This window comes from Pyricularia pennisetigena, chromosome 3, assembly GCF_004337985.1.
Source record: "Pyricularia pennisetigena strain Br36 chromosome 3, whole genome shotgun sequence".
Lineage (NCBI taxonomy): Eukaryota > Fungi > Ascomycota > Sordariomycetes > Magnaporthales > Pyriculariaceae > Pyricularia > Pyricularia pennisetigena.
In genome coordinates this window covers 2,268,360-2,281,322 of record NC_043742.1, presented here as the reverse complement: position 1 = coordinate 2,281,322, position 12,963 = coordinate 2,268,360, and the positions used below count along the sequence as shown (strand labels likewise).

The 12,963-nt window shown below is 52.8% G+C and overlaps 6 protein-coding genes across 6 annotated transcripts; all 6 read right to left on the bottom strand.

Annotated features, from left to right (window-relative positions):
* Positions 1 to 589: 589 nt before the first annotated feature.
* On the bottom strand, positions 590 to 1,017 carry PpBr36_02529 (uncharacterized protein; the record flags this gene model as incomplete). The annotated part of the gene is made up of 2 exons (XM_029889710.1): positions 590 to 814; positions 892 to 1,017. Coding segments are annotated over 2 exons (351 nt in total), but the record flags the coding sequence as incomplete, so codon positions are not given.
* A 1,624-nt stretch (positions 1,018 to 2,641) lies between these two features.
* PpBr36_02528 (uncharacterized protein) lies at positions 2,642 to 3,646 on the bottom strand (the record flags this gene model as incomplete). The annotated part of the gene is made up of 1 exon (XM_029889709.1): positions 2,642 to 3,646. One exon carries the CDS (start codon positions 3,644 to 3,646, stop codon positions 2,642 to 2,644), a length of 1,005 nt encoding a protein of 334 aa, XP_029753438.1.
* A 681-nt stretch (positions 3,647 to 4,327) lies between these two features.
* Positions 4,328 to 4,663, bottom strand: PpBr36_02527 (uncharacterized protein; the record flags this gene model as incomplete). The annotated part of the gene is made up of 1 exon (XM_029889708.1): positions 4,328 to 4,663. One exon carries the CDS (start codon positions 4,661 to 4,663, stop codon positions 4,328 to 4,330), a length of 336 nt encoding a protein of 111 aa, XP_029753439.1.
* A 656-nt stretch (positions 4,664 to 5,319) lies between these two features.
* PpBr36_02526 (uncharacterized protein) lies at positions 5,320 to 6,442 on the bottom strand (the record flags this gene model as incomplete). The annotated part of the gene is made up of 3 exons (XM_029889707.1): positions 5,320 to 5,855; positions 5,956 to 6,051; positions 6,130 to 6,442. 3 exons carry the CDS (start codon positions 6,440 to 6,442, stop codon positions 5,320 to 5,322), a joined length of 945 nt encoding a protein of 314 aa, XP_029753440.1.
* Positions 6,443 to 7,365: 923 nt separating this feature from the next.
* On the bottom strand, positions 7,366 to 8,196 carry PpBr36_02525 (uncharacterized protein; the record flags this gene model as incomplete). Its single annotated transcript, XM_029889706.1, has 1 exon — positions 7,366 to 8,196. The coding sequence occupies one exon, from the start codon at positions 8,194 to 8,196 to the stop codon at positions 7,366 to 7,368; it is 831 nt and encodes a 276-aa protein (XP_029753441.1).
* Positions 8,197 to 9,240: 1,044 nt separating this feature from the next.
* On the bottom strand, positions 9,241 to 11,064 carry PpBr36_02524 (uncharacterized protein; the record flags this gene model as incomplete). Its single annotated transcript, XM_029889705.1, has 1 exon — positions 9,241 to 11,064. One exon carries the CDS (start codon positions 11,062 to 11,064, stop codon positions 9,241 to 9,243), a length of 1,824 nt encoding a protein of 607 aa, XP_029753442.1.
* Positions 11,065 to 12,963: the final 1,899 nt, after the last annotated feature.

Genomic DNA, 12,963 nt, shown 5'->3' with positions numbered 1-12,963 from the left:
GAACCGAGACGTAGATATGTGCTGTTGAGGAATCCAAATCCAAATTCGGTGAGAATCTGATTGAAAATGGGTTTCATATATCATATGTCCAAGGTACACAAGAGGACAGACAAGATATTTCTGTTTGTCGCGATGATTCGGGCTCTTTGTGATGTTAGCTTGTTTGTCCCCTGGGTTATGCACCATTTACTGCTTTTTGAAAGCTAGCATGTCAGCTTTAGTCGCTTTATTTTAAGAGCCCAGGGCCGTATATAACGTCCTGAAGAACGTGTTTCTCCAAACAAACTTGGGTTTTTGGCTGCACGATTCCAACAAGCATTTATCATGAATGTCATCTTCACGTCTTGACAGTTTGAAAAATAATCATTGAGACAACCCCTCTAGATTTTCTCTGGAGCTCTTGTCCAGTTATCTAGGACGCCAAATTGCGTGGGCCTGTGTCCACTCTCATAGTCTCATTCCATAGACTCGCAGAATCCCCTCCCCCTAATCAAAGGAAGTCCACCGGTCCAAACTGACTGCTGACCCAAACCTCATCCCCCGACCAACACGTCCGAGATTTGTTGAATCCTTATTCACCGCCAAAGCATTATACTCCCGAGGGCGGCGCACATGAACAGAAGGTACATTGCGCCGGTGGCGTAAAGGACGGGAAGCCGAGCTTGCATTGAAGGCCCTGCTGGGTGGTGCAGGTGACACCCTGGCTGGAACATGTAGTGGTGACGTCGTTTCCGCCTTGAGGTCCGCTTGAGCACTTGAGCACGCAGGTTTGCGCTGCGACGGCCGAGACGGCCAGGGTAATGATGGTCAAGAACTGTAACGAGGAATGGTGGTGGTTAGAATGTTGCTTGACAAACGAGCAGCTTGCTGGAGGGTTTAGATCCGTCCTACCTTCATGGTGATTGTAGGTGAGAAAGAAAGGTCAAAGACTTGGTTAAACGTGCCGTCAAGGAACGTGGGAAAGGCAGACCGGCTGGTAGGTAAATAGGTAGGTATTGAAATGAGCTTGGATTGGAGGCTGATGGTTGGAATTGATAAGAAGTCTCGAAAGTCTGGATGGACTGGGCCACTTTATACGCACAGCAAGATGCAGCTGTTTCATAGTTTATCTCTATTTAGGTTCCAAAAATGGCCAAGACTGATGGCATAGTTGCTGACTCCACCATTGTCGCAGACTAGATAAAATAGGAACAATGCAACCAAATTGAACCTCGCCAGTGGGCACATGGTTTCAGTGCTTGTCATGACCACGTGTTTGACTCCCAGATTGACATTTGCAACCGTTGTTTCGGTATGGGGTTGGGGGCTAGATCCCCGCTAAGACATCGATTCCCCAACAATAGAATCTAGACATCTTGGCTTGAGCTCATGTAATGTTGCACTGTTTTGTAAGTTTCACGAGCACAAAAACGGGTCTGATCACCGCTTAGGTCGGTCGACTACCTGACTACAGATCCTTGACGGCTTCGAGTTTTTTTTCTTGGTCAGCTTCAACTTTCCGAGTCGCCAGGCAAATGCTAGGCCGGCGATTTTTAGGAACGATTATGATTTTTTCGACGTTCCTGTTGATTTGACTGTGTAGCTCCACAAAACAAAACATCTGCACTTGATAATTATGGTATGAGTCCGCCTATCTGGTACGTTTTAATACAAGAATACTTATTGTAGACATGTCAAAGTCAAACTGGGCATGATATGAACCATGTAACTCTTACCCATCAGAGGATTCTTGTCCCCCTTTTTTTTTATGATGAAACTGCAGTCAGAGTCAAAGGCTATACCTCGACAACATTCAGAACCTTGCCAGAAATAGAAGGAACATGAGTACTACTGCACTCATCATGAACTCTCGAAAAACCGCCCCACGTTCCGTTGTATGCTTCTCAGTTTCTATACCCTCCACCGTTTGCTATAAAAGAAATTTCTGTCAAGCCGCTCCACCTTAACTGCCCTGCCTCTGCCTTGACCCTGCTACCGACATTGAAATGGCTACGTACCTGTATTACCCATTCCCCTCGAAATTCCACAGCATCCGCCAAAATGTGTCAAAGCTTTCAACCGACTTAAGTTTCATCATGTTGTCCGGATTCTCGAAACTCACCGCGCATACGCAGGCAACCCATGTATGAGCACCGTTCTGAACTGGCCTAGAGAGCTAGGATCGCTCGTTTAACAAAGTCAGCGTTAACAAGCCTCACCATTAGTCAGATCCGCGAAGAGGCAATTGTTGGCAGTTTGAAGCCGTGCTTTTTTTCCTTCTTCTTTTTTTTCTTTTTTTTTTTTTGGTTGCCCAAGAGGTTCGAACTTTTTTTAGTCCGACCATTCTTACGCCTTGTAAAAGACGATAGCATCTCGTGAACCGTAATACCTGACGCGAGAATTATTGGGTTACTTGTGTGATATTTTTGGGTAGTATCGTACTTGATAGTTGGGCTTCTAGGTGTATTGAGGTGATTGTTGTTATTATCAAGGTGAGGCACACTGATACTTATCTCAGATGACAGGAGAGCATGAGAGATTCTGCTGCGCCCGATATTGCACGAGATATTGCCGTCTAGATCTACTTCGGTTGTCGTCTAGCTACTCAATCGAGTGCGCACTCTGAAATACAAATCGTACCGATCACCGATAAACACGCCGTCTACTTCTCCAAGCCCAACAGCCACCTCATTCCCCCCATAGTCATCTCCTCATCAGTTGGGTCTTTGCTAACCGACTCGAACGGCAAAGCGACCCAAGCGTGATGTGCATCGTCTGGGAACACATCAATCTTGGTCTCGACACCCCGATCCGCAAGCGTCTTTTCGAACACGATACCGTCATCGCGCAGAGGATCGAGCTTGCCGACCTGGATGTAGTATTTGGGCCCAGAATTCCCGTTCAAGCCACCGAGGGAGTTGAAGGGAGACGTCCACGGCGACTCAAGATCAGGCCTCATTAGACGCCAGATCAACTCGAGGCCTTCCGTATCCAGGCCCGGGGCAAACCTATTGTCGTCCCGCGAGGTCCACAGCTCGCGATACTTTGCCGGCACCATCTCCTCGTTCCTCAGCAGACAGGGGCAGTTGGCAAACACGCCCGTGATCGGCTTGGCAAGCTGTTGATGATGATCTCGCAACAGCCCAGCGTCCAGCGAGAGCCCCGCGGCGACGGTCGAGATGGTGGCGCCGGCGCTGAACCCGCCCACGACGAAGCCCCGGTCCAGATCGGCAGCGAAGCGCGCGTCGCCGCCGTCCTGCGCGTTCCGGGCCAGCCACACCAGCACCTCCCACGCGCTCTCGGACCCGGCCGGCCACGCGTGCTCGGGCAGCAGCTTGTACGAGGGCGCGACCACCGTGGCGCCAAAGTGCTCTGCAAACTCCCGGCCCGGTCGCGTGGTCATGGCGGGCGAGCCGAGCGCGAAGCCGCCGCCGTGCAAGAGCACGATCAGGGGACCAGGCGGGCCGGGCTTCGAGGGGCGGATGACGAGCGTCTTGGAGACGAAGCCCGAGGGCAGGGTGATGTCTACCCAGGCCTCGGTGATGGATGTGGACATGGGCGGAAGCTTGGCGATTCCGGCTTGCTCCCAGGCGGCCAGGGCTGCGCGCTTCTCTTCCAGGCCGTCCGTGTCGGCGGCCCCTGGAGCCTTTGCTGTCATTTTCTCCATAGCAGTAGGGAGGGTTACTTGTGGCTTTCTGGATGGGAAGATGATGTTGCTGTTGTGATGAATCATGCTACAAGATGCTTCAGTTGCGGCTTCAATAGCCCTATTTATGTCCAGCTTTCTGCATCTACAGTAGCGCTTATGCGATGTGGGGGTCGTAGTCGTTATCGAATTCGGTATCGTATTCGTATTGTGCTCACCGCACCGCCTGATCGTCTCGCTTAATAGGCTTCCTTTATTCCAACTAGACGCTACTTTTTTCTTGTAGATGTGGCAGCCTTTGGTCGAATTACCTTTTTCATTTTTTTTTTTCTTGGAAGGCTCTTGCTAGCATGTGAAAACAGTCTTTTGCAGAGGTGAGGAGAAGGTCGACGGGGGTTGTGCAAAGGCCGGATTGGGTTTAGTGCTTTCGTGAAAGAGCACCTATATTTCCTATCTAAACTACCATTTTCAAAACACAACCCACCCAATTCGTATCTCTAGCGGTGGCCATAGTCCAACACAAAATATCAAGGTCTCTACGCAAGTTTAACACATCACGTATCACTTAGTAAAGTAGGGATATGCCAAGTCCCAGTGACGGTGGCGTCAGGCTTATTGTGATTTACGAAGTTGTATCATACGGTCAAGTGACGACAAGACACAGCCAGACAGGCTGTTTAGAAATATTAAAAAGAACCAAGATCACGGTAAACTCCAAAATATTACGTTGCCCTTTTCATCTCTGGCACCGCTCCTCTTTGAATCTGGGCCCACCCCACCCGCACCCCCATCTTTCTGCTCCTTCTTGCAGCCCTCATCCTTCTTGGCCTTCTTGGCCCTTCTGGCCTTCTTCCTCACCCGAGCTTCCAGAGCTTCCTTGAGATCTCTGGTGTGCTCCACCATGTCCAAGGTGTATTCGCGGCGCTGATCCGCCAACCCGTCCAAGTACCCCTGCAGGCTCTTGGTCAAGAGGCCTGGGAGTACCGGGAAGCTTAGCTCCTCGTTCCTCCCCGTGTCTGGTGTCGGCGGAGGGGCCATTGCGCCCCTCTGGGCAGTTTCTCGGAGGTCTGGAGGTCCGTGATGGACCTGAATGTCGGTCTGGTATGCTTCTTGGCTTCGTTCAAGGAGGAAAGATTAGCATACAATAACCAGCGCTGGGGCGAATAGGAATGTAGACGCAAACTCACAATATTGTTCGTAAAAATGAGATTCCGAGAATCTGGCTGTGATTGCCTTTGTGCTGGAAGTGTTGGAATTGTCCCAGAGTGGTGGAAAAGGCAGACAAGTCACGTCTCGAAATGCAAGGCCTTGGCTTGTGGAAAGTTTGGTTATACTATGTAGGTAAACACGGTTGAGGCTGAATTATCTTGTCGTTCCTATGTGGGCTGTGGAATTAATGTGAGGAGTATCTGAGGAGAGCAAAGATGCCTGTTCAAGAATTTTCTTTTATTTTAGATGAGCAAAAGAGGCAAACGGGGTCAGCGAAATTCAGCCACTTGGGAAGGCACCTTCATGCAGTGCAGGCAAATGAAAAAAAAGCCCTTGATGGCTGCCAGCCAATTCCTTGCCAATTCCAAGCGGCACCTTGTACAAACTCTGCCATTTCAACCCAAGCAACCGTATAGGCTTCTCCCACTCCAACCAGGCCTTTGATGCTAGCAAGGCCAACCTACATCACCTCGATGTGACCTCAGTCAACGCGGCTCCATCCCCCTGCCCATGTGAGTAGCCTCCCCAAACTCCTTTTCGCCCACTTGGAACAGCGGCAGGCCCATGAAGTAGCCATGCTCTCCCGAACCCACCACCTCCCAGGTCGCCTGCGCCTCCTCATCCCCGATCGTTACGACGTCGCCGCTTCCATACGCCGCCCCGCCGCCCACGGCCGCCTCTGCCAGCAGTTGCACCTGGCAGCACTTTTCGAGCATCGCGAACCAAGCGACAGTCGCTTCGATGCTCGGCCCGGCCACCAGCAAGCCGTGGTTGGCGAGCAGGGCCGCCTTCCTGCCGCCCAGGGCAGAGGCGATGGCGCGGCCCTCTTCAGCGGCCAAGACGACGCCGCCAAAGTTCTCGTACAGTACCACATCCCGCCAAAAGACGCAAAAGTCCTGCGTCAGCATCCGCAGCGGCCGGCCGGTGCTGCACATGGCGCGTCCGTAGACGGTGTGGGCGTGCGCGGCGCACATGACGTCCGGTCGGGCCCGGTGCAGCTCGGCGTGGATCGTATATGCGGCTGAGTTTGCTTCTCAGTTAGCAGCTCTGGCATGCAATGGTGCCATGTCGTTACATGGCGTTCGAACCCCCTATCTCTGGAGAGATATGCCAACACTCACCAAGGTTCAGTCTTCGATTCCTCCCGCCTTCAAGCACCTTTCCATCCTCGCTCACCCGCAAGAGATCGTCGTCGTTGATTAACGAAAAGTGAAGGCCTTGTCCAGCAGTTAATACTTTCGATACTCTGATAAGAGCCCTGATCTACTCCTCGAGCTACCAGGGCGTAAACTCACCGAAAGGGTTGACCCAGAAAGAAGTCGGATCGATGGGATCACGACAAGTGATGTGGCCAGCCACGCCCTCACAAAAGCCAAGTTTGGCAAAGATGCGAAAGGCAATCGCAAGCCGGTGCTTGAAGTAGGCTCTCGCTTTGGTCAGGCTCTCAAAGAATGGAGGGCCCGTGACTTCGGCGTCACTGATCTCTGCCAGGGCGGCTGTTGGGTCTCCACTGCGAAAAGCCGTCTGTTTCCCGGCAGTTGCAGCTCGGGAGCTTTTACTAGGAGTTGGCCCGTGATCGGCAAGCTCTTCAACAGCACATGGCCCCATTATGTCACTATCTCTCTTGGATACTGTTAAAATAGTACTAAAAGACAAAGACTCTCGATCGAGTTGAAGAGGTTTGCAGTTTACCGAGCACAAAGGCAAAAGCAGTATACCCCGCAGCATATATGTTCACTTCCTCGGCATTTTCGCGTCGTCGTCCGTTCTAAACCCGGGCGGAATCTTCCCGCTGCTCTAGAGATGATGTCTAAATAAGATTTGGCTAACGTCCTAGGCAGGTCTGGACGACATTTGTCATCTGTTCATCGTGCATGCGGCGAACAAGCAGCCATAAAGCTAGCCGCCCGCTAGACAACGTCTGTTCGCATCATCGTGCCAACGAATCAAGGTTAACTTCAAACTATTCTTTTCGACTAGAAGACGAACAGAGTATCCCACCGTTTAGTAAGGGGTAGTTCCTATTGTGCTTGCTCATGCTCTCCTTTTTTAACTTGTCCCTCCCTGCGATCCTGTGGACTAGTTGAACTAGGGACGCCTGTGCCTGGGGCGACTGAAATATCAGCACATGCTTTGCTTAATCAACATCAGACACGAAACGAGTGAGCATGGAAAAATTCAACAGACTGCCAAAGGACAAGTCAAAAAGGAATCACATCCTATTTGAAGGTTCAGAAGGGTAATCATCTGCATGCAGAGTACCAAGCCGGCTATGTACAAACGAATGCCAAAGATACAAACACGAAACGCTAGTAACGTCAATCTGAAAATTGCTAATGCGAAGAAGAAGGAAGAGTAGACCGGAAGCCTCAGGCTTAGAAAACAACCATCGTGAAGCCTGTTCACCATCGTGAAGCCTGTTCGCCATCGTGAAAGCCTGTTCACCATCGTGAAGCCTGTTCATCATCGTAAAGCCAGTTCACCGTCGTGAAGCTTGCTCACCTCATCGCAAGGATTGCAAGTCCCTTGAGTTAAGTGGCCTTGGTGAAGAAGTCCCAGGTGGTATCCGGACCAAGCGGGTTATTCTCTCCGAGGGGTGCGCCGACGTGACCGCCAACAAAGGTGACGAATGAAAGCTTCTTCTTGGTGCAGGTAAAGTCCGTCGTTGCACTCTGGCTGGGGCTGACGGGCACTGCGAGGTCCTTTGCCTGGCAGCCGTTGGCCTTGACGAACTTGTCCTTGAGCTCGACCTGCTTATCCAAGGGGAAGACACCGTCTTCGGTTCCTCGGAACTGGAGGAAGTTGACCGGGTCGTTACCGCCGTCGCAGCCGCTGACCAGTCCTCCATTGATGATGCTCACGGCACGGAACTGCTTGGCTCGGGCGCAGGCAACGGCAAAGGTCATGGCGGCGCCGTACGAGTAGCCCACGCTGAAGCGCTGCTCGGTGTCGATGCACAGGCCGGCATCGAGCTCCTTGATCATGGCGTCGAGGAATGCGATGTCGCGGCCGTTGTCGTTGGACCATCCCTTGTCAATGCCGTCGGGGGCCACAAAGATGGCGGAGCCCTTGGCGCGGGACTCGAGGCCATACCACGGCTGGATGCTCACGCCGGTGACAACGTCTTCCATGCGGCTGAAGCGCCAGTGCCACCCAAAGATGAGCTTCTTGGGCGTCTTGCCGTCGTATCCATCGGGAAGCTTGAGGGTGTACTGCCTGTCGACGCCATTGACCTTGATCTTGTGCACGCCCGAAGTCAGGGTGGCGTTGACGCCGCCGCAGCCGTTGGTATTGGCTGCAAGGGTGCTCGAGACGAGACTGCTGGCCAGCAGAATGGCCGAGGTGAGAGAGAATTGGACCATTTTGTCTTGTTGTTGCGGGTAAGAATTGCAGATTGACAAAAAGCCAAAAGAGAAAGTGAGGGAGGGTTAGCTGATAATCTGAGCGAGTGACTATAGCCAAAGAAGATGATGGCACCAAGATAATCACAAAGCAAACAAAAAAAAAAGAGGAAATTAAAAAAACCAAAGCATAGACCAGAGACGGTGGATATCTGTGAGGGTGGAGAGAAAGAGAAACTGAACCATACTACCGGGAGCAGTTGTCATCCAATATATATACACTCCCAAGAAACATTGTTTCTGCGAGATCATCCAACGTTTACAACTCCATCACAGGCCACGTGAGCGCATGAACTGGCCCCCCCAAACCTTTTGTTCATTTTTAGGCAACTAACAAACACAATACGCAAATCTTACGCAGATCATCATCTACTTGGGGTTCTCAGGCAATCACCAAGGTGAGGGCAATCCTTTCTCGTCGGCGCAACTAACCCTATTTGACAGTTTCTTGACAGGAGAGCGCTCCACAGACGAAACTGGCGGGACAGCTTGGCCTTCTCTGACATGACTAACTTACATGTTTAGGGCCAGGAACTATAATTCTTGGGGTAGGGGCTGAGCCAATTTGGGCAGCATTGGGGAGGCGATTATGCAAAATGTGGGGAAGGAAAGTATTTGTGGTTGAGTAGTAATTGCCGAGTTTCCAATAAACTCGATCTGAACCCCCCCTTGTCTGTTGGCTCGCAGGCCTGTCGATGTTCAGTGTTTGTCCCAAACTCGGTTCGTGGCTATTAAAAAAGGCAAATCGCAAATTATCATTGTTTTGTTTTGAGTTGCGACGATCTATTTTCAGCGTGCATCCTTGGCACGCAACATTAAACCCAATAATTATACCTGGTATCATTTTAGAAAGCCCACTTGCGCTGTTTCCCTTGGCGTCCTGAGGAGGAGAATAAAAAAAAAAATGAAAAACGAAAAATAAAAAAATAAAAAAAGAATTGAAAGCGCCATCCCCATACCCCAGCAAAACCTAAAGTACGGGTAACAGTCCTGTTCTAGACTAGTTCAAATCTCTGGATCCCTCGGGAACCCGTCGAACCCGAGATCCCGGAAAATGCCAATCACTTGATCCGCGCTCTCGCGTATTGCATTGTGCCTCAGCTCCGACGCCTCGGGCAGCCTGACGCACTTGACGCACCCGACCTTGGCCGCCGCCTCGACGGCCAGGTCCGCGTCCACGTACATGTCCTTGCGGTATATGACGGCGTAGACGGGCACGGCGTTGTCGCGCAGCCGGTCCATGTCGAACAGCGTCTCGGTCTGGCCGGCGCGGACCACCTCGTCGGCAAAGGCACGCCCGCCCAGCGCCCGGAGCGACGCGTAGTCGTCGGCGTGCTCGGGCATGAAGGCCTCGCCGAGAAAGTGCATGCGGCCTGACGACGACGCCGACGACGCCGTCGCCGTCGCTGCCGCCGCCAGCTCGTCCTCGGTGCTGCTCGAGATCCAGTCGTAGGCTGGGTTGCTGTCCCGCACCGTCCGGGCCGCCCAGTTGGACGTCTGGCCCTCGGTGGACACGTAGCACTGGATCTCGTGGTCAAAGGCGTAGGGCAGCCGGTCGTTGAACCGGTGCGTGTCCATGTCCTCGAACCGCGGCGGGCCGCCCGTCTCGGCCATGTGCTTGTCCATCAGCGCCAGGCGCTCGTACAGCTTGCGCGCCCCGTCCGGCTCGCCGAGCAGGCGGCCCATGCTGGCAAACGTCGCCAGGCTCGGCACGTTGTCGTCCGCCCCGTACCTCTCCTCCACCTTGCGCCGCTTGCTGACCCTCCTGCGCTTCACGCCCCGCCCGTCCTGCGCCCTCAGGATCCCGGTCGCGATCCGCCGCACCACCTGCACGGCGTCCGGGTACCGCGCGTAGAAGAGCTCGTTCGCCCTGGTCACCTCGTCAAACAGTCTCGCGTACACGCGCTCCGGCGACGCCCCGAGCGGCGGCATCCCGCCTGTCAGCAGCACGGCTCTGACGCTGCCGGGGTACCGATCCGCGTAGGTCAGGGCGATCCAGCCACCGTAGCTCTGGCCCAGGAGGACGAACCGGTCCTCGAGGTCGCGCTGGCCCGGTATGTAGTCGACCAGGAATCGGCGGACGGCCTCGAAGTCGCGCACGATGTTGCCCTGCCTCACCTCCTGGAACGCCCGCACGGCCTCGTGGTTGCTGCTGGTGCTGCCGCTGCCGCCGCTGCCACAGCGGCGACTCCTGCTGGTGCGCGCGAGCACGCTGTCGACCGTCAGGGGCTGGCTCCGCCCGCAGCCGCGGTAGTCGAGCAGCAGCATCTGGTAGCCGTTGGCGACGACGTAGCGGTTCAGCAGCCGGTGGCGGTCCGGCTGCTGGCCTGACCCCGGCCCGCCGCAGAGGTAGACAAAGATGGGCGCCGCCGTGAGCTCCGGCGTCGGACTGGACCTGCGGAGGAGCTCGGCGTGCAGCGTGTAGGAGTTGCATGGTGACGGCGGAGCGATCTGGGTGTAGTCGCGCGGCACGCGGAAAGTAAAAGTGAAGCTCTGGATGGAGTCGTCTGGGCCGCTGGATACTGGAGGTTTGGCGCAGAGAAGCTCGGCGGATTGTATGCTGGCGCCGTGAAGGTACCGGTCGTAAGTCTCGGGTTCCTCTATGGGTTCCTCTATTGGCGGTGATGTTGGCGATGGCGACGGCGACTTTGCAGCCGGGGGTGTTGTTGGTGGTGTCGGGAGGGAATGCCACGGCATTTCATTGTGAATCCCCTCGATAGATGGTTTCTCCGCTCTTAGATTCTGTGTGGTCGTCTCGATATCCGACTGCTTCAGCCTCCTCGTTCTACTGCCTTGTCCTACTGTTGCAGCCCGGATGGAAGCGTTCATGTTGCAGGTTGGTGCCGGAAGATCTAGCATCTGTACTCCCCAAGACAGACTGTAGTTGGTCAAAGTCGATTATAGGGCTATTTGTAGTTGGCATCCAGAACATCTCTCTGGGGCAGATGAGGATGTGGTTTGGTGTGTTACTCGACATGATGGAAGGTAGGTCCGACCGGAGCAGGTAAGCAGCAGACGCACTCCGTTTTTAAGCTTTCCTGTCATTTCGTTTCTTGTCTTATTTTTGTCTGACTTTTTCCCCTTTGCTCACATCGGTCGGGTGGGAAAGGGGAGGTGTGGTGGCCGCGTTGTTAGTGGTGGCCCCGGGACCCCTACCCAGTCGGGCTGGGGATTATTTCCCGGTCAGCTCCATCCCGAGCCAGCGACTGGTCCAAAGGTGAACCAACACTCGTGACGTCCGACTGACCGGTCCCGATACACCGCATGGGGGGATAGACGAGACGCGCCGCCTGAGTTAAACCAACGAGAGAAGGCATGGGAGAATGTTATTGGATTTGTTTTTCTGTGTTTTTATTTTTTTTATTTTTTTTTTTCTTCCCCAGGGTGGGTTGCAGGGGCACAAACCCAGAAACAAGGAGAGCAAAAAGTAAAAATGAAAAAAAAAAAAAAAACTAAATTTACAACAAAAAATTATCGCGAACGGCACATACAAGCAAACGACGGGACCTGGATGGACACCACCCCGAATGTGACCGCACAGAGCCTAATTTCGTCATCACGTCGTTCGAGAGTGCTAATGGTAATACAATTGGCAGTGTCTTGTTCGTTTTTGCGCTGAGCCAAGCAGCCCCCTTTGACAAGTTTGATGTTCTCGGCTCGGTGTGGGGGGAGGGGGGAATTGGATCGCTTGGGAGGGGCCCACAAAGTGGAGTGGAGCGAGCCAAAGTTGACAGAACAGAGAAGCCTTCAGCGGTGTTTGTCCCTGTGCCCCCATCAATCAGCCCAGTTATCTCATCCCTGTCCTCGGCTGTCAGCACCTGAATCCCTGCTGAGCATCAACATCAACACTCCACCATCTAATAAGCCTCTAAAGAAAGTCGGTGCCGAAAACCGGTGTGCAACAGGAATACCCAATTCCCATAAATCCGGATCGTCAGCGAGGGTTCAAGGCCACCAGTTTGTCGTCAAACGAACGACAGGTACCACAGGCAGAAAAAGTAAGACAAGAGGCTGAAATTTAGCTTCGCAGTGAGCATCACTTGACCACTTCTGCAAACTGCAGACAGAACTCGACGACTTTTTTCTTGTCCAAGGTGATACTTACTTTTCATCCCGCCTTTTTCGATCTCTTATGTTATTTTCTTCTGGTTGATATGGAGTGCACTATGGAGCAAATATATATGCCATGTAGTAGACAAATAGTGGGGAAGACATAAACAAATAAACAGACAAACAACCAGCAAAAGGTCGGTGAGGCCATACGAGACAGACAAATGCAGTCATCATTTGCTCGATCGAACACGCGGTGCCGGGTCTTTTTCTTCCTTCGCGCTGACGTTCCGGTATCTTGGGGACGCTTCTGGCCCAGTACCATACCGCACTTGTATTCTAATGCTAGTCTAGTACATATGATCATTATGGTACAAACTAGCAGTCACAGTCGCCAAGTAAAAAGTTCCACGGCGTAAGAGGAACTTTTGATGGTTGGTGGGTCCGGGCAAAGAATCGGTCAAATCGGCGAAGAACCGAATCCAATGATGTTGGTTTGGATTCGTTCTGACAGGATCCGAGCACTACAGTAGAACGAAAAAGAAAAAAAAGAAAAAAAAGAAAAAAAAAAGAAAAAAATTAGTTCACATTTATCCAAGAGATCCAAACCCCATTTTTACCAAGCTAGACTGATTCCGGCTCTAGTCCATCCTGGTCCTGGGTACGGTAGACCATTTT